Source organism: Electrona antarctica, assembly GCF_951216825.1.
Source record: "Electrona antarctica genome assembly, chromosome: 4".
Lineage (NCBI taxonomy): Eukaryota > Metazoa > Chordata > Actinopteri > Myctophiformes > Myctophidae > Electrona > Electrona antarctica.
Genome location: NC_136809.1, coordinates 47,591,646 through 47,618,991, shown reverse-complemented (window position 1 = coordinate 47,618,991; position 27,346 = coordinate 47,591,646). Strand labels below are relative to the sequence as shown.

The 27,346-nt window shown below is 44.2% G+C and overlaps 1 protein-coding gene across 2 annotated transcripts; it reads left to right on the top strand.

Moving 5' to 3' along the window:
- kitb (KIT proto-oncogene, receptor tyrosine kinase b) lies at positions 1 to 27,346 on the top strand. 2 transcript variants are annotated; one of them, XM_079498239.1, is made up of 22 exons: positions 1 to 303; positions 3,466 to 3,747; positions 3,984 to 4,268; positions 7,429 to 7,568; positions 8,613 to 8,781; positions 9,496 to 9,685; positions 10,855 to 10,970; positions 12,120 to 12,234; positions 13,238 to 13,440; positions 14,482 to 14,588; positions 17,478 to 17,604; positions 18,157 to 18,261; positions 18,666 to 18,776; positions 19,315 to 19,453; positions 19,976 to 20,049; positions 20,428 to 20,519; positions 20,693 to 20,815; positions 22,119 to 22,230; positions 22,565 to 22,664; positions 24,171 to 24,276; positions 24,484 to 24,541; positions 24,698 to 27,346. In XM_079498239.1, exons 1-22 carry the CDS (start codon positions 246 to 248, stop codon positions 24,817 to 24,819), a joined length of 2,934 nt encoding a protein of 977 aa, XP_079354365.1. In that variant the 5' UTR covers positions 1 to 245; the 3' UTR covers positions 24,820 to 27,346. The 2 variants fall into 2 exon arrangements, with proteins under 2 accessions (XP_079354365.1, XP_079354366.1); XM_079498240.1 differs by lacking the exon at positions 24,484 to 24,541.

The window sequence follows — 27,346 nt, the reverse complement described above, 5'->3', positions numbered from 1 at the left end:
TCTCCAGCCAATGCGGGACAGAAGGGAGGGACGTAGAGAGGAGGAGAGCCGAGAGGAGACGCACTGCATCTTTAACGTCCATTGAAATCCACCGGGGAGTCGTATCAAGTGTGTGTGCGTGCGTGTGTGTGCCGTGTGCGCCCCCATTATTATTGTTGAGGGACCTGTTTCGGTTGGAATCCCATTTATGTAGTTTGTTTTCGCTCTTCGTACCGATCGCATGGGGTAATGATAACAAAGTGCAAATGATGAGATTCTACTGGATCCTGTTTGCCACACCTTTCGTTTTACTATCATTAACAGGTAAGAACTATAAAAGACATCCATATTTCACGTACGTAGCGTGACTTTCAGAATCAGCATAGCATGCCTAGGTGGGCTACTACCATTGTGAATAACAGATTATCTTTGTTTGGATTCATTCAAGCGTAGGCTATTTTCATGTGACCTATAGCTACAGGCAAGTTCCTATAAATGGTCATTTTTGCGCTCAATTTATTCTATAAAGTTTTAGATCTAGAACAATCAATGTTTTTTAATCATAAACAATTTATTATTTAGAGCACGTGTTACGGACAGCCCATGTTTTAACGCCTATTTATTAACGTATAGCAAATTCAAGTTTAGTGTTTTAACGGTAAAATCCACGACTGTTGTTATTATCACGACTGATTTGCATAACTGTCAAAACCAAGGAAGGGGAGGCTTTGGTGTCCGCCTCCGCACGGGCAAACAGGTGTGTGTGTGTGTGTGTGTGTGTGTGTGTGTGTGTGTGTGTGAGACGTGTGTGTGTGTGTGTGACTGTGTGTGTGTGCGTGTGCGTGTGTGTGTGTGAGAGAGAGAGAGTGTGTGCGCGCAGTCCACGCTCCCTAATAGGTGATAAATTATTGATCACGCTATGGATTACATGTTGGCATTCACACGGTGCGCAGCAGCGCAGCAGGGCAGAGGTAGCTTGAGTAAAGTGATTAGACTTGACTGCTGGGAAAGACATAACACTTTATATGTGTTGTGTTGTGTGTGTGTGTGTGTGTGTGTGTGTGTGTGTGTGTGTGTGTGTGTGTGTGTGTGTGTGTTTAGGGTTAGGGATACTAGAGCACAGTGAACCCACTGACTGAACCCGCAGGCTGGCTGCATGTCGTTGTTTGCATACAAGGAGGACCCTAGTCCTTATTTCTATCTATGCATCTTGGAGCGCTGTCAGGCCCTTAGGCACAACAATTCAACAATCACATGGGAATTCTTGAACGGGGGCCATATATATATATCATGCAAATATATGTTCAGCTATGGCATATGAATAAATGCCACTGCCAGCACGTCGTCTCTTAACAAGTGCATTGATTCAGATCTTTAATGCATGATGATTAGCCTACTCCAAGTCGTTATTATTGATTGTTTTGTGAGCTGATGGTTGTTTTGATAGCAGCCTGTGTTAAAGAGTTATAGAGCATTTTTTCGTCATTTTCTGTTTAAGGCGAGACATGGCAGGTGAAATCATCATTTTTCATTTTTGAGATTTTGTGCTATTTTGCCTCCTAAACATATTTCCTTTCAAACTAATGCAAAAGAAACGTACAAAATGCACATTTAGATGTATATTTTTGTAGTTTAATTTAGCCAATGACTGGGTGAAAATCCACCCTCTCTATTTTCATGATTGGTTGCTGGTACAAAGGAAATTACCATATTTGGATCAAACCACAGTCAGCTCGAGGTCCAGACCTTTCCAATGATATATGGTAGTATATATAAAGTATATAAAGTATTTGATGAGAAACTTTGTTTCAAAATAGTGGCTTCAAATAAAAAGTTTTGGAATTTTACAATACAAATCTTTAAAGGCCGTTTTCTCAAAATGAGTTTTCCTCATACCTGGGACAAAGAATCTCCACTTCAGTTGCACTCACATACACCAAACTTTCCAGTCTTATTCACAACTATATTCTGCAGGAATTTACAGAAGGGTTTGTTGAAATCAAGAAAATAAAACTAGATAAAGTGCCCCTCGGGGCACAGGTCTCCACCCGAGCAGGTCAGGTTGTGGCCTCCTGGTGGCGCTATAATAGGCCAATGTGAAAAGGGTGCCATTTCTTCTTACGCCTTGGGTGGCAATTGGATGATTTGAGGCATTTTGTTAAAAAAATGTGTTTAGCAAAAATCCACCTGTTGGTGGCGCTATAACAGGCCAATGTGAAAACGGTGGGATATATTCCTCAACCTAGTAGGAAAGTCTGTGAAAGATTTCACGTAAATTGCATGCTGCGTTCATGATTTGAGGCTTTTTGTTCAAAACGGGCCAATCCTGCCAACTTTGAAAGCCAATGTTAGCCAATTAGAATGGAATCTGAAATATCGGATAGATCCGTCTTGAACACATGACTATAGAGATAGTGTGTAATGATTTGCGGGATTTTTGGACAGAATCTGGAGGAGTAATATAAAAAAATGTGTTTTTCAAAAGTTGGCCTCCTGGTGGCGCTATAACACAACGTTTTGGGGCAGAGGTTCATCGTTGGCATCCAGGGAGTGTGTGTGCAAAATTTGGCATCGACCGGGTTAACGGACAATGTTTGAGAACCACTAGTTTAAACAATGGGCCATATCATATCATATCACATAACATATATCATATCATATTATATATCATATCATATCATATCATATATATAACATATATCATATATAACATATCATATCATATCATTTTATAGATGAATTCTCAGAGCTTTTATCAGCTGTTATATGGCCCAGCATGACGGTGCAGATCCTGGGTGACTTCAACATTCATAGTACCTGCGGTCCGTCCTCGGTTTTAGCTAGAGATTGTATTAATCTTTATGAGTCTTTTAACCTCGTACAATCAGTTAAAGGTCCTACCCACATAAAGGGACATACTTTAGATCTCGTGCTCTCCGCTGGTGTCTCCTTAAATAACCTGGAGCTAGAATCATTTCCACCCTCCGATCATAAAGCTGTGCTTTTTAAGACCCTTATCCCACCCTAGGACCCTAGGCCTCGTACCTCTATTCGCTCCCGTGTTCTGCCTCCAGTAAAGTATAGGTACCTCAAAATGTTACTTAGGTACAGTACTTGGGGCGGCTGTGGCTCAGGATGTAGAGCAGGTCGTCCAATGATCCCTGGGTCGGCGGTTCGAATCCCGGCTCCTCCTGTCCACATGTCGAAGTGTCCTTGGGCAAGACACTGAACCCTACATTGCCTCCAATGAGTTGGTCGGTGTGAGCTTGCCACCGTTGGTGTGTGTGAATGTGGGAAGTGAGGACTCTGGCGTCGACTGTTCACCACTTCACCTCCCAATGTATGAATGAATGAACCATTGTAAAGCGCTTTGAGCACTTGGAAAATCGCTATAAAAATGCAATTCATTACTTGCGTTTATGTACTTAGCTACTTTACAACACTGCATAACATTAACACAACATAATGTATTTGGTTGTAATCTAGGCTGGTCCAGGCCAGTCATCTCCCCCAGCGGGCCCCACACAGTAGTTCCTAAGGACGGGAGGCTGGAGCTGAGCTGCCAGGAGGAGGATGCTGGGGTGGCTGCAGGTCCCCCGTCGGGCTTGAGGTGGCAGAGGGAGAGGCCTCGCAGGCTGGAGGGAGAAACGGAGGAGGCTGGCAGCATATACATCAGGGTGCCATCGGCACAGGCCACCCACATGGGCCGATATGTGTGCGTCAACAACAGCACCCTCGAACACAGCTCCATCTATGTCTACGTGAAAGGTGAGCTCTTTGTGTGTGTGTGTGTGTGTGTGTTTTTACCATTTCTTAGGGACAATAGGTTAACCCATCCTAACTATTAGGAATAGCACCATTGAGCAGCACTATTGAGCAGCATCCAGGGACCAGCTCAAGCTGTCAGGCCAGTGCATTCCCTAAGCTCCATTTAATTATCTCTCTCTCTCTCTCTCTCTCTCTCTCTCTCTCTCTCTCTCTCTCTCTCTCTCTCCTCTTGGCAGACCCTGAGAATCCATTCCAACGGACCATGGTGGATAACATACTAGTGCGTGCGGGCGAGAACTGCACCATTCCCTGTCTGGTTACGGACCCTAAGATCGCCCACCTGACATTGGAGACATGTGACGGACAGTCTTTGCCCTCCAGTCTTCATTATCGTAGCAACCATCAGCGAGGCATCACCATCAGCAACGCCAGGAAGGAGTATGAGGGCTGTTACGTATGCGTTGGACACCTGGATGGGGTCAAAGTGAAGTCTAACCAGTACACAGTGGATGTGCTACAAAGTAAGTGTGTGATCGATTTGAACCACTTAAACCCTACATACTGTATCGCACGACGAATAGCGAAAATAGCCATTCTACGAGCGTGCGGATTGCAGACACATTGGGTTGAAAGTGGTTAAATATTGTTCAAGATATTTAACGAGTGGTGACCCTCACCTGGTGAAGTCTTACTGCAGTGTTGAGTACATCACTGCTGCATTCAGCTTTAGTTTGGTATGGTGCAGGGTTTCCCATGGCTGTACGTAGGCAAGGTGCAGCATCTCCGTTGAATTCCTGAGTGCTTCAGCTTAATGTCATAAATATGAATACATTATTACTGAGTAAAATGCCTCTAGACTGCCTTTAAAAACAGACACTCTGCTGTTTTTAAAGTACCAAAATGTGTTCTTATAAAGTCTGTGCCAGGACCTGTCACTGTTCATGATAATTAGACATATTTCATCCCACAGGAGAGAGATTGTTTTCAGCTTCAGTGCTTCTCAAGTGAGCGTTGGGGGGGGGGGGGGGGGGGGGGGGGGGTTAAGTGGTGTCTTGCTCAGGGACACCTTGAACCTGGGACCGTCTGCTTCCCAGGCAGGCTCATTCAGCTATGGCCACCCTATGATAACTCTCCCTAATGTATCTCAAGGTACAAGATTGTTCTTCTTTATTGTTACATCTCGTGCACACGTAGGTTATAAAGTATAAAATAGTAAATAAATAGTAACGCTGTGTGGAACATCTACCGATCAGCTGAAGGGGGATAAATCTCCCTCCGAGATGTATATTAGGCCTCTGCACATGCCACATATTCTGCATTCCTATAGCGCATCTGCTATCAGAAATTCAGGGGGAAATACTTCATTGTTTATATTTGAAGTTGAATGTACAAACAGCCCTTACTTCCATTGACTAGTGTCTTCTTACTCTATGAGCACAGTATTGAAAATGCTATGACATTACATGGCCTAACAGCTCTGGGATGAGGCTTATTTCTTTATTTGGATATGCCAGATGTAATTTAGTAAATATTATACACACGTCCCTGAAGTGAAGGGAATGAGGGGAGGAGGAACAGAAGGATGCGGTGGTGAGTAAAAACAGGAGGGTGATGTTAGGGATGGGTATCATTGAAATTGTATTGATTCCGATTCTGATTCTGCTTATCGATTCCGGTTCTTATCAAATCGATTCCCCGTTTCTGTTCCAAAATAAAATATAGAAAAACTAGAAAAGTGTTCTCCTCGGATCACAGTTCTCCGCCAGGTTGTGTTGCCCACACAGGGTCCGCAAACTTTGGTCCTAGCCACAGACAAGGCCTATAAGTTATTTCATGATCCAAGGAATCCAGGGGAAACAAAGATGTTGATTCTTGTACGACCTAGTGGGCTGTTGTGGCTGGGAATGTGAGTGCAAAGTTTCCCGCCGATCGGTCCAGCGGTGCTTGTAGCATGTCCTGCAAAATGCAGAGCCATAGAGTAAGACAGAGTTACGAAAACTCAGTTCACTTCATGGGGCCAGTCCAATGGCGACTTCTATTGAGAATGGGGACAAATAGGGACAAGTCCTGGATGCAGAAATGCATTGGACCCAGGCAACAGCCCAGCTTTAATGATCTTAAATCCCTTTATTTTAGATTGTTTTGTAGTAGGCCTAATCGTACAACACAAACATTAGAGACTTTAGTTGTTACTGTACAATACTTTACAACAGCACACATGCCTAAAATTGCTCTTATTTGCGCCGCCCTCGTTGAAAACAATGTATTTCAAACTCCAGCTTGTCCCCCTTTCAGGCTGCAAGAACAGCGCTCGGGCGCTCGGTTTCTGCCCCCTCAATATCGTAACTCTTCTATTAGATGGCTCTGGCAAAATGGGCCCATCCAGCAAACTTATCAGGTGATAAGAAGCGACCCGCTCACTCCTCATGCATTGAAGGAAGCATAAGCTCAGTTCAGGGCTCTCCCCAGGTTGGTATAGGGAGAGTAGCGCCCAGTATTTCAGCTTAGGTAATTGGCACCGGGTGAAAAAAATGGGTTACAAAATCGTGGGATAAAAAAAATAATATCCAGAACTACTGCTTTTTGTATACGATGATGTTCAGAAATGTCGGGTGAGTTGTGCACAGAATGCCAGATGAGAGGCGAAGAAAGAGCATTAGGGAAAACTGCTCATGCTATTTTCCTCCGCTGTGTTATGGCCGTTTTAGCTCGGTCAGCTGCAGTACGCCTGAGGTTTTAAGAGGGATGAATCTTGAACTGCTGGGGTCACTTCTGGGCTAGTATCCTTTTTATTGAGAGCTACAGACTACAGTACATAAAGAGGGATTAAGAAAGAGGATGGTAAATCAGTGCAATAACAGAACAGGGACAAATCTATAAAAGAACAAGGAAGAAGCATGAAGGCAGTACTCTAGGTATATATAATTAAGTACATGATAACCTAACGAACCCTTTTCAAACACACCTACCCGGCTACACGGCTACCACTGGAACAAATTTGTCATCACCTTTGTGTGCCCGGATGTGCGTATGTGTGCATGTGTACAATACGTGGGTTCATACAGTACGTGCAAACACCGTTATTGTTTATTCAATAGTGATAATAGATCAAGTCAAATGACATCTCATTACAATCTCAAACTTGAACATTCAGTCTTATTATACACAGTAAAAACCACTGAGTTACTCACATTAATGTCCTTTCAGATGGGCAGTGCCAGTGTGTGACGCAGACGTTGTCAACGACAGGTCTGCTCCAGGTCTGCTCATGAGGGACGCGACACCGCAAGCTTAAAAAAAAAAGAAGCTCAACACAAACCAGGTCTAGTCAGTTGTGCGGGCGTGTGCACAAAACGAGGACCGCGGCCACGTAAATGTGCTTGCGTTGTCGCCCCTCAACCTCTCCATGCAGGCCTCTCATTGAAAATGAATTACTATAGCCACGTCAGTCGCTGCTCATCTGAAAGGACCTTTAAACTATGTGTTAATCAAGCCCTATATAAAAATTACGACACATTGTGAGCTTGTAGATCTGCTATTTTCGCCATTCCTGAAAATCATTGAAAATGTTTGCCTATAATGACATGCCCAATGTAGGAATGCCTGCTTCAGAGTGGTTAACCTTTACCAGTTTATTTTGGTTTTTCTCCGGTTGAATTGATCTCTCACCTCTCGCTCCAGTGCCGGAGGCCCCTCCGGTGGTCATGCTGTCCCAGAGAGAGAACATCATCCTGAGGAAGGGGGAGCAGTTTAAACTCACTTGCAGCTCATCCAACGTCAACTCCGAGTTCAGTCTCACATGGGACTTCCCCCCAACAGCGGTGAGATATGTGGGAATAGACGATAGCATCACACAATGCTTCTTCTGTCCTCTGTTTGTCCTTCTGTCTGGCTCTCTCGGTCTGTCTACGCAGTAAAATCCAATATCCAGTGTCAACTTAACAGAGAGTGTAATAAATGGATAGGCAAAAAACCCAGCTTTTGCTCTGTATCTCAGTACTTACTATGTTAATAACGGTCAATAATGCTCATCTTTACAAGTTACTTTGGATAAAAGCGTCTGTTAAATGCTTAATTAGTAAATTTAACCGAACTAGAAAGGGTCACTATATGCAGAGTGAATATAGTATCTCCGCCAGGCTGGGTGGCCTAACCACGGCTGTGGAAGTCATGGGTTGCAGCCGTCAGGACCCGCCAGAAAGCTGCAGTGTGAAATAATGTTTCACACTTGTAGGCAGACGTTATGTCTCTTTTGGTGGTGCACTCTATAGTGGCCACCTTAACATGCTATGCAGAACATAAAGCTGTCTGCTATTAGCTCCACCACGTGCCTTTCAAGTGTCTCCCTTGTCTTATTCACAGCGTGCTCAAAAAGGTTGGCGCCGACCACTCCAGTGGTTTGTAGGGATCCGGTTTTGAGTCATTTGATTTTGGGTCGAGACCTGATCCGATATTCTGGTAATGGCAATGCATTAACAAACTTGTGTGAAGTGACGGGCGCCCACTGTATTTATATCGGCCACATGGCGTCTTGTGGCCGATGTAAAAACCCTAAACAAACATTAAAGTCCATAGACTTGGCTGGCAACCGATTTACGTCATAACTTAAGTGCTCTTTAAGTGCTGCCATATGACGTGATCTTCAAAAGCCATGCATTGGAGAGGCTAGCACCCCTCAAAAACAATGCAAGTTGTCCCTTACGTTTTTTTTGTTTGTTTTGTTTTTGTTTATTTTAACGACAGTATCAATTTATCACAAGTACAGCTGGTGCAGCGTTGCACCAACAAAATGGGGACCCGAGTCAGACCCGTGTTTGGTAAACACTGTTGTTGATAGTGTTGATGATCGTGCTGACCTCTTGTAGAATCCTCTGGAAGCCAACACCTCCTACTTCCTGTCTGGTACCCGTGGATACGAGCGTTCTTCCTCACTGCTGATCACTGCTGTCAACCAATCAGACTCTGGCATTTACCGATGCCACGGGCAAAACGAGAGAGGCACCACCACGACAGCGCTGCAGCTGGACGTCCGTGGTGAGTGAGTGGTAAAGTTGATAATAGGTGTGTGTGTGTGTGCGTGTGTGTGTGTGCCCCACTTCTGTGATGTTATGTTGTGGTGTGTGTGTATACAGTTCACCCAAATTCCTTAAATATCAATGCCCCCTCTTTCTTTGTTGCATACGTTATGATACAGTTGTGTGGGATTTTTGAGTGAACTTAATGGACCACTTCACCACCATTCAACCTGTCCTCATTAATGTTCATGATAAAATATCACAATTGTTTTCTACTCATCATCGTTAGGCAGATTTAAATTTTTATTATCGTGAGAACGATGACTTCCATTATCGCAAAAGAAGAAAAAAAAGAAACAGCAGGGAATTCTATTCCTGAGAAGTTGTCTCAGGAATAGAATTCCCTGCTGTTTCTTTTTTTTTTTTTTTGCTTGGATTCCCCATCGATGATGTCACTGGAAGACGGGTTTCTATGGGGTTTTTTTTTGCGGCTTTTGCCTATATTTTATATTTTGTATAGAGGGACAGACAGTAGGCTGACAGGAAATGGGGGAGAGAGATGGGGGAGTGACATGCCAGACTTGGGCTACCGGCCAAGGTGCCTGGACCGCTGAGCCCCGGCCCAGGCCTGAGTAGATTTTTTGGGGGGGTATTTTATCATGAACCAGTTATATGAAGATAGGTTGAAAGGTGGTGAAGCCGTTCTTTAATATTCGTATCTGTTGTGATCCAGATCGAGGTTTCATCAGCATGCTGGGGAGCCGTGGTTCCAGCCAGGCTGACGTGAGAGAAGGGGAGAGCCTGAGGCTCAAAGTAGAGTTTGATGCCTATCCCGCACCCACAGCTCTGAGCTGGGCTTACAACCACAAGCAGCTCCGCAATACCACCGAGCACGTGATCATAGTCCATCGCCATAGATACAGGTACAGTGCACTGAGCTGTTGCATGCGCTAGGGCTGAAACGGTACCAGTTCAGCACCTACCTCAGTTTTAAAGTCACATTTTAATTGTTTTCCGGTACGGCAATACAAAACATCAAATGTTTGGTCCCAGTCCAGCTTCACTGACTTTATTCACAGTATTCATAGCATTGAGTTTGCAGAACATGCCTTATCATGTTCCACTCAGGGGTGATGTGATGGGCAGTCACTGTAATGTAACTCTCCATATCTCTGGACGTCCATCCGTCAGTGTTCAATGGCTACTGTAGAAGCCCTGGACAAGACACCAGAACAACAGAAAGGGGTGGTTTAACTTTCTGTCTGAAATGTGGACGTGAAGAGGAATCTTAGAACGCTGCTCAATCTCCTTCGACACTGTTGAATCCGCTGTTCTCAAAGGGTATGGTCGTAGATCCGCTGCTATGAAAATGCCTGTGCGTGTTTGTCATTGCTCTGGCCCTATCTGAACTATTACAGGCAAAAGGCTGTTAAAACGCCAAAGGGAGCTTCGTCCTCCTGTGTGTACAGCACGCTGTAATGGTGCACACTTTTATTGCATTTACTGCGCTGACTTTTACGGTCAAGTTATTTAAGGACACTAGAAAAGGCGGCGATCCGAGCACTCGAAAGGTTAAAAGAGAGAGTGGATAAAAATAAATGTACTTTATTTATTTAAAATAAGCCAACATGTTTCGACTCAAAGAGAGTCTTCATCAGGCCAAGTATGTTTCTTTTTGTCGCTAAGTTATTTAAGGACTTTGAAGTAAAAAGCAAGCACACCTCGTCCTCCCCTCCCCCCCCGGCCTGGGGAAAACAAACATTGTGTATGTTGCCCTCGTACAATATGTGTCCATGTGAGCACTCAGAATTGAAGTTCTGCATGCAAAGACACTAAACACCCCTTACCACCCAAACGGTTTGGTACGAATACATGATTACATCTTTAACATGCAATCATCCATACGATAAGTGCACACGCACGCACGCACGCACGCACGCACGCACGCACGCACGCACGCACGCACGCACGCACGCACGCACGCACGCACGCACTCATGCTTACATAGTGTGTGTGTGTGTGTTTGTGCGTGTGTGCGTGTGTGTGTGTGTGTGTGTGTGTGTGTGTGTGTGTGTGTGGTCTTATACTTCAGATACATCAGTGAGCTGAAACTAGTGCGAGTCCTCGCAACAGAGGGCGGGATCTACACCTTCTCAGCCAGCCACCTCGATGCCTCTGTCAGTCACACATTCCCTGTCTATGTCAACAGTGAGTATAGTACTGTTTCTCCTGTCGGTATCTCGCTCACCGCTCAACTACTTTGCAGAAAGTGTACATTTCTGTTCATTATTGTTGTAATTCACCACATAATGCTGACTGCTACTTGCACTACTATGTTGCTAACTTGTAGGTATCTTTCGTGTGTATTTGTCCGTTATTTTACTTTTATAAGTTTCTCTTGGCTGTAACATACCTGTAGTAGACATATTAATATCCTAAATATTTAACCACCCTAGTCCAGAGATTGGCAACCTTTTTCACTTGATATGAAGTGGCATGTTTTATTTTCTTGATTGTCAGAGTGCCATATCAACATTATGTTTAATTATGACACCAAATCGAAATTGAATATTTCCAACAGATTTGGATTTTTCTGAACTATCTTCCTCATCAGGAACCCTCCTATTTTCCCAATGTATTACTTACTACTGCAGTGGTTCTCAAACTATGGGTTGCGGGGTCGCAGGAAGTTGCCGTTGGGGCCCATTTTGGTTCCATTTGTAATTGTACCCTAGTAAAATGTTACCTGTTGTATGTGCCAGCAAAGATAATTCCCCATATTGGCATTGTTGTCAAACTGCGTTCAATACGGATCGCATCTCAATGCGATAGCCGGATTAAGAAACTCTGATGGTTTACAAATCAGTTTACGGTGTGTACAGAAACACTAAAGTTGCTTTTATTGATATTGTAGCGTTTTACTGCCCCAAGCTGCAATCAAACCCCGGTCTCCAGCTCAGCAGACCAGACAGTGACCTGTGCCAAGAAAACTAGCTCGCATGAGATGGGCCTACAAATCAGCAGGAATCGCTGCTTTAACTTCAATACATACCCATATACAGGTTTTATAACCTATATGAATATGTATTAGAAAACAGTGTATGATTTTATTTTAAGAAATTCTTTATTTCCACGTTGAAATTGCTCTATAAATAAAGTGTGGAGTCGCCCATTAAATGGGGTCGTGGCATACAAAGTTTGAGAGCCCCTGTACTACCCCTGCATTACTTTAATGTAAGTCTTTTATCACCTACACGTCCTACAGTATTTTGTACGATCTCACTTTGGATCTTTGCAAACCAACCTAAATGATATGAACCCATTGTCAGCCTCTTTCTCTGTGCGTTTCTTTCCAAGGTAAGCCGGTCATTATCTCTCAAGAAGGGCCTGTTGACGGACAGGTGCGGTGCGTCGCTGCCGGCTACCCGGCCCCCAAAATTAGCTGGTACTTCTGTGAGCCACCCCACACACGGTATGTACAACATGATATTCTATATGCTTGTCCTTTTCCAGAGATACGTACTGTATGCCATTGTTGAATTGTTTACAATGGTGGGTGAGAGAGAGAGAGAGTGAGAGAGACAGACAGACAGACAGACAGACAGACAGACAGACAGACAGACAGACAGACAGACAGACAGACAGACAGACAGACAGACAGACAGACAGACAGACAGACAGACAGACAGACAGACAGACAGACAGACAGACAGACAGACAGACAGACAGACAGACAGACAGACGATTACACGATGGCACAGGAAAGATCATGAGCTAGATTCAAATCTGTCACATCCGAGGAAGCAGCAAAGGCTTTCCCAGCAAACAGTCTGTACACTGGAAGTGCCCACTTACGTATCGCCTTTGTAGTCGTGTAAATAAGTCCTACTGTAAATCAAAATGGTCAAAAGCTTATCTAGCTTGCTGCTCAACAGAAATTGACTTTTCTTTAAAAGATATTTTAAAAATAGATTTTTCTTGCTTGCTGTTGCAACTTTTGCGCTACAGAAAATGATGGGTTGTCTCACTTGTCTGGCTTTAGACACTATAGTCACACGTCAACCCCCATCTTTCACCATTCGGTCCAACGGTGGAAAAATGGCAAATAAATAATAGTCTTCCAAATAAGTAAATCCGGAGTGTACTAGCGTAATGGAGGGGTCAATGCTGTCCTACAAAGCCATTAAAGTGCAGTGACTACGGGAAGAAAAATGGTCCAATAATGGGTTTAAATGTGTTTCAACTGCATGGTCAACCAAATATCCAAATATAAGTGATATTACACTAATTGTAAATATGTTCTCGAAGTAATTGTTCATGCCCCAAACTCACAAAGGCTAATTTGACCTTTGGGATACACAAATAAGTCGCTGTGTCCAAAAATGTAGGTACTCCACTTTGGGCTTTGTAGGACAGAATGTGCCTGCTTTTCTAGTGTTCCCCTAAACCAGACACCATGGGACTCTCTCCATCAGGTGTTCTCACCTGCCCAACGCCACCCGATGGGAGACGCAGGAGAGCGCCACGGTGACGATGGCGTCGGGCTCGGCGTTCGGGAGGAGCGAGGTGGAAGGCCGTCTGAACGTCAGCAAGGTGCACACAGCACACTTCCACACGCTGGAGTGTGTGGCGGCGTCCATGGAGGGAGACAAGGTCTACACACTGTTCTCTATAAGTGGTAAGGCAAAAAGAGTCCAAGCATGTCCGACTGAGGCACGACCCATGCAAACACGAGCAGGCATAGACGCAGTGACATCATTATTCACATGAAAGCAAGATGCACATGCGTCTGGGACATGTTTAGCTGAAACACATGCTTCATGTGTGGAGCGTACACACGCACGCACGCACGCACGCCGCACGCACACACGCACGCACGACACACACAGACACTATACACAAACAGCAGGCCGTTATGTGCTGTATGCGAGCCAGGTGTGTGTGGTGACTGGGTGCAGCTTGGATGAGATTATTGGACTGTGCTGACTGTGCATCCCGGGATTACTAATGGACACTATAATCCCAGTCTCACACAAACAACAACAACAACTGCTGCAGCTGCCACTGGAGGTGGCGGAGGAAGTGGTGGAAAAAGTACTTACATTTTTTACTTAAGTAAAAGTACTAAAAAAGTACTAATACTGCAATGTAGATATACTCTGTTACAAGTAATTCAAAATGTACTTGAGTAAAAGTACAAAAGTATTGCCATGAAAATGTGCAGAAAAAGTAGAAAGTGCTCGTTATGCAGAATGTCACAATGCGACACAAGTAACTAGTAACTAAAGTTGTCAAATAATTGTAGTGGAGTAAAAGTACACTATTTGCCTCTGAGAATTAGTGGAGTAGAAGTAAAAGTACGGAAGATTTCACATATTGAAGTAAAGTAGCCTACAAATACCTCAAAATTGTACTTAAGTACAGAACTTAAGTGAATGTACTTAGTTACTTTCCACCACTCTGTATGTGTGCCTGTGCATGCATGTATGACAGAGAGAGAGAGAGAGAGAGAGGGAGTAGGGAGAGATTGATTTTCCATACACTCATGTTATGCCTAATTTATACAACACTTGGTTGCATGCTTGTGGTGTCACGCACACTGATCTACAAACTCACAACGTGTCCCAGCATGACACGTTGTGGGTTTGTAGATCTGCTATCCTCTTCTCTATAAGCAGGCTCCAGTTGACTCAGGTTTGTCTTTGTTTCCTCCAAACAGAGCGCACTGTCCCCCATGAGCTGTTCACCCCCTTGCTGACGGCTGTGGTGGCCACCGCCGGGCTCCTTAGTGTTATCCTGGTGGTGCTGCTGTATAAATATCTGCAGGTAGGTTTTATACAACCTTTTTCATATCGATCACCCATTTTTTGGTCGGCATTTGAGCCACGGACCACCATTTGATGAGATTTCTTTAGCCTCTCAGACCCAAAACTTTGTTATCGTTGATCAAAATAAAAATTATTCTACATTCTCTAATTGTGTAGACATCTTGTAAATTAAGTAATGCAGATGTTTAACAATAATGTAACTCTTGAGAGGAACTCCCTCGAGGACCACTGGTGGTCCGCGGACCACTGTCTGGAATAGACAAATAAAGTGGTGGTTGCATATTATTGTTTTGCGCTGCAGGCTTATCTTTTACCTCAATTGTAATTGTCAGCGATTCATTTTTGTTTTACTATAGAAAGAAGGGTTTAAATAGTTTGAGCGGATATTTTTCTCCCCATCAGAGTCCACACAGTCCCCAAACTCATTTGCAATCCTCTTTGTTATTGAAAAAAGCATGAAAATAATGATTCCCCCCCCCCCATTTGTGAAAATGCTGACTTTAAAAAAATATATGTTTTTTTCATCTGACATCAGCGATTTACAGAAACCATATATTATGTATCCTGCAGCTAGAATAACTGACTTTAAAAAGTGCTATATGGCCTGATTTTTTTTTTGGCTTGGAGCCCAGAACTCAGTTTTTACTAATGGCGTTATGACGTTTCAGTGTGATTTATGACCCTCGGTGCTGGTACGCTACTGTTGGAAAGTAGACCAGGTGTGGTGATGTCAGTCACATCACGTTATGGTGTGCTGTGTTTAGGTCATCCGATTTCTTTCTGTCTATGCGGTAACGATTTTTCTGCTGACGTGAGAGCAGCGCTTATCCAGTCGATCGATCCCATCCCCACTGCTAGAATGCATCCCTAATGAAACTGAGATGAATCACTCTGCCATTTAGACTGCAGACATGCTGAAAATCAGCTCATCGCGATGCATAGTCGTACTCGATGGGAGTTTCGACATTCTCTGAGTACCTGGAACTATCGACAGTCTGGGATATTGACGTCGGATGAGTCAGACCCTCTGAATAAGCATAGGGATCATGCTAATTCAGTAAGACTAGTAACAAGACAGCATCTAATACCGGTGTGTCTACTATGTACAGATCTCGATCTTCATGTCGCCAGCCTATGACATCAGTCATCTTCATACTGGGCAATGATTCAGCCCAATTTAACCTCCATTGACTTCCAGTAAAAAAAAAATACGTATTTTTTATTTTATTTGTAAGATATTTTTGGGACCTTTTGCCTTTATTGATTTTACAGTAGTTAGACAGGAAAGGGGGAGAGAGATGGGGGGGAAGACACAAAGGTCGTCGGGATCGGGACTCGAACCCGCGACACGCTGTCAGGCTGGATTTCCAGCCTAGGGCCTGGACCGTTCGGCCGGCCCAGTCTGGGAAAATGTTTTTTGATGCTAATCGTTGGTTAGCATCTGTCGTTGACAGACACACACATAGGAAGTTCCCTACATGCATGGATGTAATACAGGGCCAAGGGTACAGGGTAAAGCTCTCATCATTGTTACTTGAATCAACTACGACACACGCCCCGGTGTCATCTCTTCATCTGGCTTTCATATTATCAAACAATACGTTCTTTTGCCAGTGCATTCCATAGAAAAAACTAAATAAAGTGCCCCTCGGGGCACAGGTCTCCACCAGGGCAGGTCAGGTTGTGGCCTCCTGGTGGCGCTATAATAGGCCAATGTGAAAAGGGTGCCATTTTTTCTTACGCCTTGGATGGCAATTGGATGATTTGAGGCATTTTGTTCCAAAAATGTGTTTTACAAAAATCCACCTGTTGGTGGTACTATAACAGGCCAATGTGAAAAGGGTGGGATATATTCCTCAGCCTAGTAGGAAAGTCCGTGAAAGATTTCACGTAAATTGCACATTGTGTTCATGATTTGAGGCTTTTTGTTAAAAACAGGCCAATCCTGCAAACTTGGAAAGCCAATGTTAGCCAATTACAGTAGGATGAAATATGAAATATCGGACAGATCCGTCTTGAACACATGACTTTAGAGATAGTGTGTAACGATTTGCGGGATTCTTGGACAAAATCTGGAGGAGTAATAAAAAAATGAATGCACAGTAATATTTTGGGGACTACAGATGGAAAGTAGGCTAGCGTTCGCTAAATCCAGCATATTTACACTTGCTCGTATTGTGTATGTATTACATCTGTCTTGTGTTGTGTTTGTCAATGTGCACTGTCCCAACGAAAGAAAGAAAGAAAGAAAGAAAGAAAGAAAGAAAGAAAGAAAGAAAGAAAGAAAGAAAGAAAGAAAGAAAGAAAGAATGGTTACACACACCAAACATAGCCCACACACTTTGCTGTCACTGGGGATGGTGTTTGGTCGTATAAAAGGGTATATTGATGATACACCCTCAGTTCCGTAGTGCTGGCGCCGACACTGCACACACAGAGACGCGTGGCTAGATGGCTCGTCTCCGAGGAGCCATGCAATAAAAATATCATAAAACGTGTTGTAGATTTCAGTTAAACAGTCAATTGGTGATACGTAATGTTTCCATAAAGGGATATTAACCCATTTAGGCCTGACGTCGAAATAAAAAAAACGTTTTTACGATTTTTCAAAAATAGCAGACCTACAAGTTCATAGCGCGCCACTCGGTGCCACGCTATGAGCTTGTAGATCTGCTATTTTTCAATAGCTAAAGTATAACAGAATGCTTGAAACACCAAAAGGGGTTCCCGCCCAAAATGGGTTAATACACAGCGGTTATTTATATATCAGCGGATGTGCCATTCATAGGCTGTTTCATGATCACATTTCTCTCTGTAAACGGACCTGTCCTATATCTGCAGACTGCATTCAGACCACACACCCTCTTCTCTCCTGTTTCAAACACAGAAACCCAAGTTCCAAATCCAGTGGAAGGTGATAGATAGTATTCATGGAAACAACTACATCTACATTGACCCTACGCAGCTACCCTATGATTCAAAGTGGGAATTCCCACGACAGAAGCTTCGCTTGGGTATGGCTGTATATAGTGTGTGTGTGTGTGTGTGTGTGTGTGTGTGTGTGTGTGTGTGTGTGTGTGTGTGTGTGTGTGTGTGTGTGTGTGTGTGTGTGTGTGTGTGTGTGTGTGTGTGTGTGTGTGTGTGTGTGTGCGTGCGTGCGTGCGTGCGTGCGTGCGTGCGTGCGTGCGTGCGTGCGTGCGTGCGTGCGTGCGTGCGTGCGTGCGTGCGTGCGTGCGTGCGTGCGTGCGTGCGTGCGTGCGTGCGTGCGTGCGTGCGTGCGTGCGTGCGTGCGTGCGTGCGTGCGTGCGTGCGTGCGTGCGTGCGTGCGTGCGTGCGTGCGTGCGTGCGTGCGTGCGTGCGTGCGTGCGTGCGTGCGTGCGTGCGTGCGTGCGTGCGTGCGTGCGTGCGTGCGTGCGTGCGTGCGTGCGTGCGTGCGTGCGTGCGTGCGTGCGTGCGTGCGTGCGTGCGTGCGTGCGTGCGTGTTGTGTAGGCATGCTTTTGAGTTTGATATGATGTGTTTTGATATGTATTGACTTGATTGGATGTCTCTGTGCGTGATACCGTAGGTAAAATCTTGGGATCTGGGGCATTTGGAAAAGTTGTGAGGGCCACCGCCTACGGACTGTGCTCTGCAGACTCTGTCACCACCGTTGCGGTTAAAATGCTGAAACGTAAGTGTCTGTCCATTTGTCCTTCTTTCTTTCTGTCTCTCTCTAGCTGTCAGTCTGTGGCTCTCTTTATGTGCGCCCGTGTGTCGTAAATTAATGCAGTGGTTGTCATACCTTTTGTTTTAATTTAAAGGACCCGCAGGTTGGTGCATTAGGCCACGAACCCCCATAACTCAGAGAGGGTATGAATTGAACCCGTGTTACAGACCTGTAAAGGTCCATTTAGTTTCTATAGCTATCAATCATTTAGGTGGGGTGACCCCCTGGAACCCCCTCAAGGACCCTGGGGCGGGGGGGGGGGGACTTTAAGAACCACTGTTTAATGAAATCCATGGCTGCCGTTTAACCTTCTGAATGATGAAGTGCTGATGATGATGATGATGATGATGATGATGATGTCATCGCAGCCAGTGCCCATGCCACCGAGAAGGAGGCGCTGATGTCAGAGCTGAAGGTTCTCAGTTACCTTGGGAACCACATCAACATCGTTAACCTGCTGGGAGCCTGCACTGTCGGAGGTGAGAGTAGCACCGTGATTCACTCACTCTTGTTCAGTGGCTCCCAAACCTTTTAGGACCGTGACATAACAGAGAAATTGACCCAAACTAGTGAAAATAGCCGATCTACAAGATCACAACGCGACGCTACACGCCGCGTTATGAGCTTGTAGATCGGCTATTTTCACTACTTCTTCCTGAAATTACTTGAAAAAACATCTTTTGAATTGTGTTTCTTAATTCATGAAAAAAATGCTTTTTTGTTTTTTGTAAATGTTTTGAAAAAATAATAATTAAAAACAAAACGCAGTGAACAGAAAACTAAAGGGACCCATAAAAATGTGTCCGTGACTCACAAACAGGTCCCGACCCAATGTTTGTGAACCAGTGCTCTAGTTAGTGGCAGCCCTGCCACAGAACAGCAGTGCACAGAAAAACTTTGTTACCCCCGATAACCACATTTTTTAAAGCAATTCTGTGTAACCTTTATCAATTACACAAATGCAATCTATACTCATTTCTTTTCATGTGCTTTTGTTTCTAATCCTCCTTCTCCCAGGCCCACTGTTGGTGATCACAGAATACTGCTGCTACGGTGACCTCCTCAACTTCTTGCATAGAAAGAGGGAGTCCTATTTCAGCTCCCAGATCAGCGATGGCTACTACCGAAATGTTGTCAATCAGAGGGAGCCTGCAAGGTGCGTGCGTGCGTGTGTGCAGTTTGAATATGTGCCACTGCTTGCCAAATGTAATTATGGGAGGGCCATGTTAGTGGATCAAGCGGTACGTTTGTACCTAGTAAAATCCTGAATGTTAAGGGTAAATGTTTACGCTATAGGCTCAGAGTAAATGTTGGGTATGTGGCACAGGGACCTTTCAATGTGTCACTCATCCTCTCCCTACCTTGTCTTTGCTGTCTCTCTCTAATCGGGAGAATGTCAAGAAATTAGTCTTTTTTTTATGTTCTAAATGCCAGGTTTAAAGTGGTTAACCACTTAAACCATCTAGTCTTAATAAAACAGACTTGAGTTACAACTGAGCTTGGACCACTTTCTTTCCACCTACAGCAAATCTCTTTGACAAAAATAGATAGTATTCCTGGCGAACGTTCCCCAGGATAGCATTGCTGGGGTTCAAAGTGGTTAAACAGAGATGCCGTTAGTTAGACATAAGCTTTAAAACATACAACTGAGTGAATGTGTGTTGCTGTGTCCTTGCAGCAGAGAGGCGAATCAGAATGGTACAGGCTATATGTCCATGCGTGCCTCGGAGAAGGACCGGTCATCCCAGTCAGGTACACATCACTCTCACTACACTTACAACCAATACACGCAACATATGACAATATAGACCAGATGATTACCTCCCAAAGTTGTTTTAAAGTTTCATATTTCTCTAAATCAGTTCTCAGATTTTCTAATTTCACAGTCCCCAAATAACTAACATTTAGGAACCCTAAATGGAACCTTTCCTGGTCCATTTGGTTCCAACTGTAATCAATCAGAGTTACAGGCTTGGAAAGGTCCATTTGGAACCCCCTCAAGGAACCCTGAGGGTCCTTGGACGTCACTGACGACCACTGCTCTAAATAACTCAAACTACTCAGTCGTGTATAACTTCAGTCATCTATATCTGTCTGACTGCCTCTCTGTCACCCGGTCCCTCCCTGTAGATGATATCGATGAGCTGTCCTTGGACACAGAAGACCTCCTCAGCTTCTCGTACCAGGTGGCCAAAGGCATGGAGTACATCACCACCAAGAATGTGAGCTTAACCAGTTTGTTTGTATAGCTGCATGTGCTATTTGTCATCCATTATAGAAACTGGTTATAATGTCAACGTGTGTGTGTGTGTGTGTGTGTGTGTGTGTGTGCGCGTGTGCGTGTGCGCGTGCGTGTGTGCGTGCGTGCTTGTGTGTGTGTGCGTGCTGTCTTTAGTGTATCCACAGAGATTTGGCAGCCCGAAACGTTCTGCTGACTCAAGGCAGGGTGGCTAAGATCTGTGACTTCGGTCTGGCACGAGACATCACCACTGACGCCAGTTATGTACTCAGGGGCAACGTGAGTGTCTTCTCTGCTACGTCTCTTACTGTAAATCAATGAGGAGGGGAGGGGTTACGCGATGTGTAATTGACGTTAAAGCTCAAGCAACTTGCACTAGTCCACGTTTTCGGCATTTTGGTCCTTTGGTCCTTGTCCTTTCTGTCCTACTCCTGTTGGATGTCTTCTCACCATTCCCGCCGTCAGTGGTGGAAAGTAACTAAGTACTTTTACTTAAGTACTGTACTTAAGTACAATTTTGAGGTATTTGTACTTTACTTGAGTATTTCCAGTACTTTTACTTCTACTCCACTACATCTCAGAGCCAAAATTTGTACTTTTACTTCACTACAATTATTTGAACATTTTAGTTACTAGTTACTTTGGAGATTTTAATTTTGATTAGAAAACATACATTAACCACTTCAACGCTATACATTTTGGCAATTTGAAAATAGCCGATCTACAAGCGTCTCAATGCGTCGCGTCATTTCTGACCGCCCGCAGGTGATTTATGACGGGCCACTCCCACCCGCAGCAAAACTGAAGCACCATCTAGTGCCGCAGTATTTCCATTGGGACCCAAATGCATTATAAACAGAAGTGATATGCAGATTTGTAATAGAGTATAGCCTACTCACATTTTCTTAAACACAGGAGTAGCACAGATAAGAGTAAAAGTGCAATATACTTTATGGTACAATACATATTACAGCAATACACTGTACAATGGAATCAATGACTGGCATGGTGAATGAAAATGGATGAACACAAGCAGTAAAGACCTTCAAAGGAGTAGATGTAGTAGTTCTGTCAGCATTAAAACATACAAAATGCATTTTGTGTTTTATTATACTCTTATATTTTCACTGATGGGCACGTCACTGTTGTACGACAAAGTATAAATATGGGCAGGCATTACTACACAGTTACTGTAAGTCCTTAGTGTTAATGTTTGCACTTGTAACTCTGAGAATGTAAACATTTGTACAGAGTTAAATTAACTTTGTACTGTAAGTGTTGTCTGTCAGCACTGGCTTAAAGGAGAGCGATGAGAAAACCAGTTGTGGAAAGTAACTATAAAGTACTTTTACTTAAGTACAACTTTGAGATGTTTTGACTCCACCACATTTCAGAGGCAAATATTGCACTTTTGCTCACATTTATTTGAAAACCTTATTATTATTATAAAACATACATTAAACACTTCAGCCCCTATACTGTATATATTTCCACCATTTGAAAATAGCTGAGAACCACCTCTGGAGAAAACACTGTACTTACTGCTGGTGTAATGATGTCTGTGTTTATCACCTCCCTGCAGGCTCGTTTGCCAGTCAAATGGATGTCCCCAGAGAGTATTTTTGACTGTGTTTACACGTTTGAGAGTGACGTCTGGTCCTACGGTATACTGCTGTGGGAGATCTTCTCGCTTGGTGAGCATTCTGCTAATACTATGGTGTCTAATGGGGACAGAGCACATTGATTATATATACTGCTGTGGGAGATCTTCTCGCTTGGTGAGCATCCTGCTAATACTATGGTGTCTAATGGGGACAGAGCACATTGATTATGTGGGAGATCTTCTCACTTGGTGAGCATCCTGCTAATACTATGGTGTCTAATGGGGACAGAGCACATCGATTTGAGTGTTAATAAAAGAAGCACCATTCTAAGATTGTGTTCACTAATCGGCAATGACGGGATTATATGCTGCAATGTTTGTAGACGGAACAGCATGGTCTAAGCTGTGTGTTTTCCCCCATGCAGGTAACAGCCCCTATCCAGGGACGCAGGTGGGCTCAGTGTTCTACAGAATGATCCAGGAGGGCCACAGGATGAGCAGACCCGAGTTTGCTCCCGCAGAGATGTAGGTTTGTGTGCGTGCGTGCGTGCGTGCGTGCGTGCGTGCGTGCGTGTGAGCCCCACGTCAAAGCCCCACTTTCGTGATGTTTTGCTATGGTCTTGTGACCTCACAGGTCACAAGACCTCACAGTCCCCGAAGGACACACGGGGGAACAAACACTCTTTCATTGCTCGCTGAACACAACAGCCACACTGAGAAATACCTCAGTGACCTGAAAGTGACCTGAAACCAAAGCAGTTAACCAGTTCAGTCACAGTGAGCGAGCGGATAAAATGCCTGTGGCGGTCAGTAGTTAAAAACATCAAAGTCGTACACGTTAGTCACACACGTTACCGCAGTGAAATTTGTTCTCCACATTTGACCCATCTCTTGGAGCGGTGAGCCGCAGCGTGCGCCGCGCTCGGGAATCATTAGTTGATTTGACCCCCAACCCATTGATGCTGAGTGCCAAGCGGGGAGGCATTGGGTCCCATTTTTACAGTCTTTGGTAAGACCCGGCCGGGGATCGAACCCTGACCTCCCAGTTTCAGGACGGACACTCCAACCACAAGGCCACTGATTTACATTTGTAAATCAAAACACACACAGGACTTTCCTGACCTGATTGAAAGCCAACAATTACCTACATGCAGATTTTTATTGACTGACAAATGTCACAAATCGTTTCGGTCTGATGGAAACCGCTCCTTTTATTATAAAAAGAGAGGTTTTAAAGTAGTGAATATAGCAGATCTACAAAAGCTCACAATGCCTCGCATCGTGTCACTCTTGTATGATGAAGTATGGCAGAAGGTACATGGACAAGGTTTCTTTCTACCCAACAGCAACAACATGTAACATCCAGATTTGAATGGTCAAGAAATGTCACAAACTCATTTACCACCGCCATCCCCATCTAGTGGGCGAACAGGAACTCACAGCTTGCCAGTTGTTGACAACTCCAATGTTAGAGCGTATTAGTTTGAAAGTGATTTTAGCTGGAAACTGCGAGTCAGGAAGTGAAAATCTGCTATGTAACATGTCCCGCTCGTCATTTAATTCACCCAAAACATTAGTTCTTGTAACCGAGGATCATATCGTTAAGAGAAATGAGCCGCAGATCAAGCTTGTTTTTGGTCCAAAAAGAAGAATCTGAGATATGACGATTCTAAAAACTGGTCCCCATAGACATAATAAGCCAGCAGAATTTTAATTTCCTTTTTTATTATTTTTTTTACGGACCGGAGTGTTATGAGCGCGTACAGGTTGTGAACTGCAATCAATTGTTATTAAAAAAAGACGTGAAAAGGCGGCATCGGCACTGGGACTTCGTACCAGAAGGCGTCAAAAGGCGCAATTGGCGCCGATTGAGTTTTAACATCCAGTTTTGATTGGCCAACAAATGTCACAAATTAATGTATCATCCAGATTTGATTGGCCAACTTTGTGTGACGTAGTGATCTGAATAGCGCTACTAGAATGTCCAGCCTCTAAAAAAACAAAAAAACAATGTGTATTGTTTTGTTGTAGGTACGATATGATGCTGTCGTGTTGGAATGAGGACCCACTGAAGAGACCGTCCTTTAGGAAGCTGGTGGAAAGGACTGAACTCCTGTTGTCAGAAAACACCAAGAACGTAAGTATATGGAAACATGTTCATACATTCTGATTCTATTCTAAGCCTTACGAGTTACTTGACTAATAAATGCACATTATTCTTATGGCAACCTGGGAGATTTTCTTTTTAATAATTTATATTATATTACTTTTATTATAGTAATATAAATTCATAAAATATGAATTTAATAATAATAATAATAATTATTATTATGAATGAATATAGGCAAAGGAAAACAAATGCGAGCAAGTTCACAGATGCAATAGCAGCTCGAGGGAGCAAGGTAGATACCTATGCTTCTGAATCAACTCTGGCCCTCGAATTGGTCGATTTTCATTGTGCACTATTTCAAGTAAAATTTTAACAATTTCCTCAAGGAAACTAATTGTAAATACAAATACCACGTCAATGAAATTCAAACGTGTGTGTCCTCACTCAGGTGTACCTGAACTTGAGCAGTGCGCCACCCCCTCCAGAGCAGCAGAGGGCGCCGTCTCGGCGGCTGAGTTCAGTCTGCAGCACTACTGCGCCCACACAGCCTCTACTGCTCAGCTCTGCTGACGTCTTCGTGGACTACGAAGCTGTCTGACCAGCACACACGCACGCACGCACGCACGCACACACGCACGCGCACACACACACACACACACACACACACACACACACACACGCACACACACACATGCTGAATAGAAACACGATCACGTGCGCTTATACTCATATCATACATTCAGTGCTATTAAAACACACAAGCCCTACCTCCCTATTCACTTTCTACCTTTATTTCACAAACCAAACAACAAAAGCCAACTATACACACAGTGCTAAAAAAAACACGTCATTCTTCGTCTGCCTTCTGTCGCACAAACACACGCACACACATGCGCGCACGAGCGCACACACACACACACACACACACACACACACACACACACACACACGCACACACGCAATCTCTCTCTCTCTCATACATAAACATACACTCCCTCTCTCTCAGTCATGCGCGCACACAACACTCACAAACTGCAGGGTTGCCCGGCTCCAGCTCATCTCCTCATCAGTGCATTGATCGGTGTGTGTGTGTGTGTGCCTGGTAGGTATTTCAGGTGCATGTCTATATATATAAAGCTGACTCGTGCACTAACCGTCCATCAGTATGTCCGCCATCAGATCTAACTTTTGGCTTGCACTGTGGGACCCAAGATTGTATCTTAAGCTGCTGTGGGCGAAACAAAGAGCCTAAGATAGACGGAAACGAATCCCTGACCTTGAGAGACGATATTGGACCGGGGGAGGTGGGGATGGATAGGCAGAGAGCAGCGCTCTGAAAACCGCGAACAAGAAGAAGATGGCGAGTTATTTTTGGATTTGTTTTGTATTCCGTGAAAGTGACCGTTGTGGCGTGATGTCATAATTTACTGCAGCAATCACTAAAGTGGCACGAAATCCTCTGACGAGAGATGGCCGTTGAGTCTGTCCGAGCGTGGTTAAACACTTGAACCCTAGCGTGACGTCCCTATTCTGGGGGTCGAACAATCAGCGGAAATAGCAGATCTTTGAGCTTGTAGATCGGCTATTTTCGCCAAGGAGATTTTGGTGCAGAGGGATACATACTTGGATTTGTGAACCAAGACGTTTAAGTGGTTCATTGGCCTTGAAACACAAGATAGGCCTCTCATCTGCTTGTAGGACCTATATCCAGATGTGTACTGTATATGAGCCATAGCAACGTTGAAATGTACACAGTTGATATTATGCACAAGTGAAGCCATAAGAAAGACGAACACAAATCCTCATGTTGTGTGTGTTTTGGATACTGTGTGTGTTGTACATATACCGGTAGGTTAACAAATCGCTCTATGGATTTGTGAGGGTATAGCTTTGGAGCAGCGAACTCCCAATCTGTGGGCCAGGGCCTACTAGTGGACCTCGAGGGTATTGCAAGTGGGCTCCAAAAGCATTGGCAAAACACTATCTTATCTATAAATGTGCCATGTCTCTGTATGTCTCTGTCTGTCATCCACATAACTCGAGAACCGTTCGTCCCGCCGACTTCAAATTTGCCACATGTGTTCCACACCACCACGGGGGAGTGCAGTGCCCGGCCTTGAGACGGTCGGACCCACGGTTGTCCAGAACCGCCACAAAAGGCCTCTGCCCAGGCTCTGGACAGAGGCCCTAGATATCCATATATGGATCTGGCCTGTTATGACATCACAATATGTTCTGACATCTGCATACTCCATATTTGGGCTGCTTTGGCATGCTTTGGCGTGTGCGGCCACCTTCTTGTTTTTTCAAGATTTCCTCTACTGCTTTGGCATGATACCACAATGATGTTCTGATATCGGCATAGACTCCATATTTGGGCATGCCTGACAAAGAGCTCCATATATGGGCATAAAAGGGACACACACATAATAACTGGGGGGGGGCATGCAATTCCAACTTGCATCGTTCCAAGTGGGCCAGTGCCCACTGATCTAGTGATTTTAATGATAATATTGCATTAATATTAAAAAGTAATGTAAAAAAGAAAAATCATGGGATTTTTCAAACATATTTTTTCAATGTATCATCACAGATGAATAGGAACTTAAAAACATACCACGTTGGTTCCATTGATCCAATCCAATTTATCAAGGAAATCGGATCAATTACATTGATAGTTAAAATAAACATGCTCTGAGAACGCACACGTCCAAGACTGCAGGCTGGCGGAGAGAACGATGGATGGACTTTCTAGACATTTTTTTCCAAGTGGGCCCTGATCCAGAACATGTTGGGAAGCGCTGCTTTGGACTGTTGTTTGTGTAGTAAAAAACACATCGGCTGGCTGGGCGTTCATGACATGCCTGTTCTCTTTGTCCTAGTTTTAATGTAAAGGGTGTATGCAATGTAAATATGACTATAGATGTGCCTTTAGGGGTTGTTTGAGAACACGTAACGTTTGGTTGTCAAACACTACCTGGTGGGAGTGTGTGTTTCGGAGCTTCTGCAACACACTCCGTTAATGGTGGAGGGTTTATGGCGTTTTGATACAGTTGGTTGACTTGTAATAAAGAATGTTCCTGTAATGGTGACACTG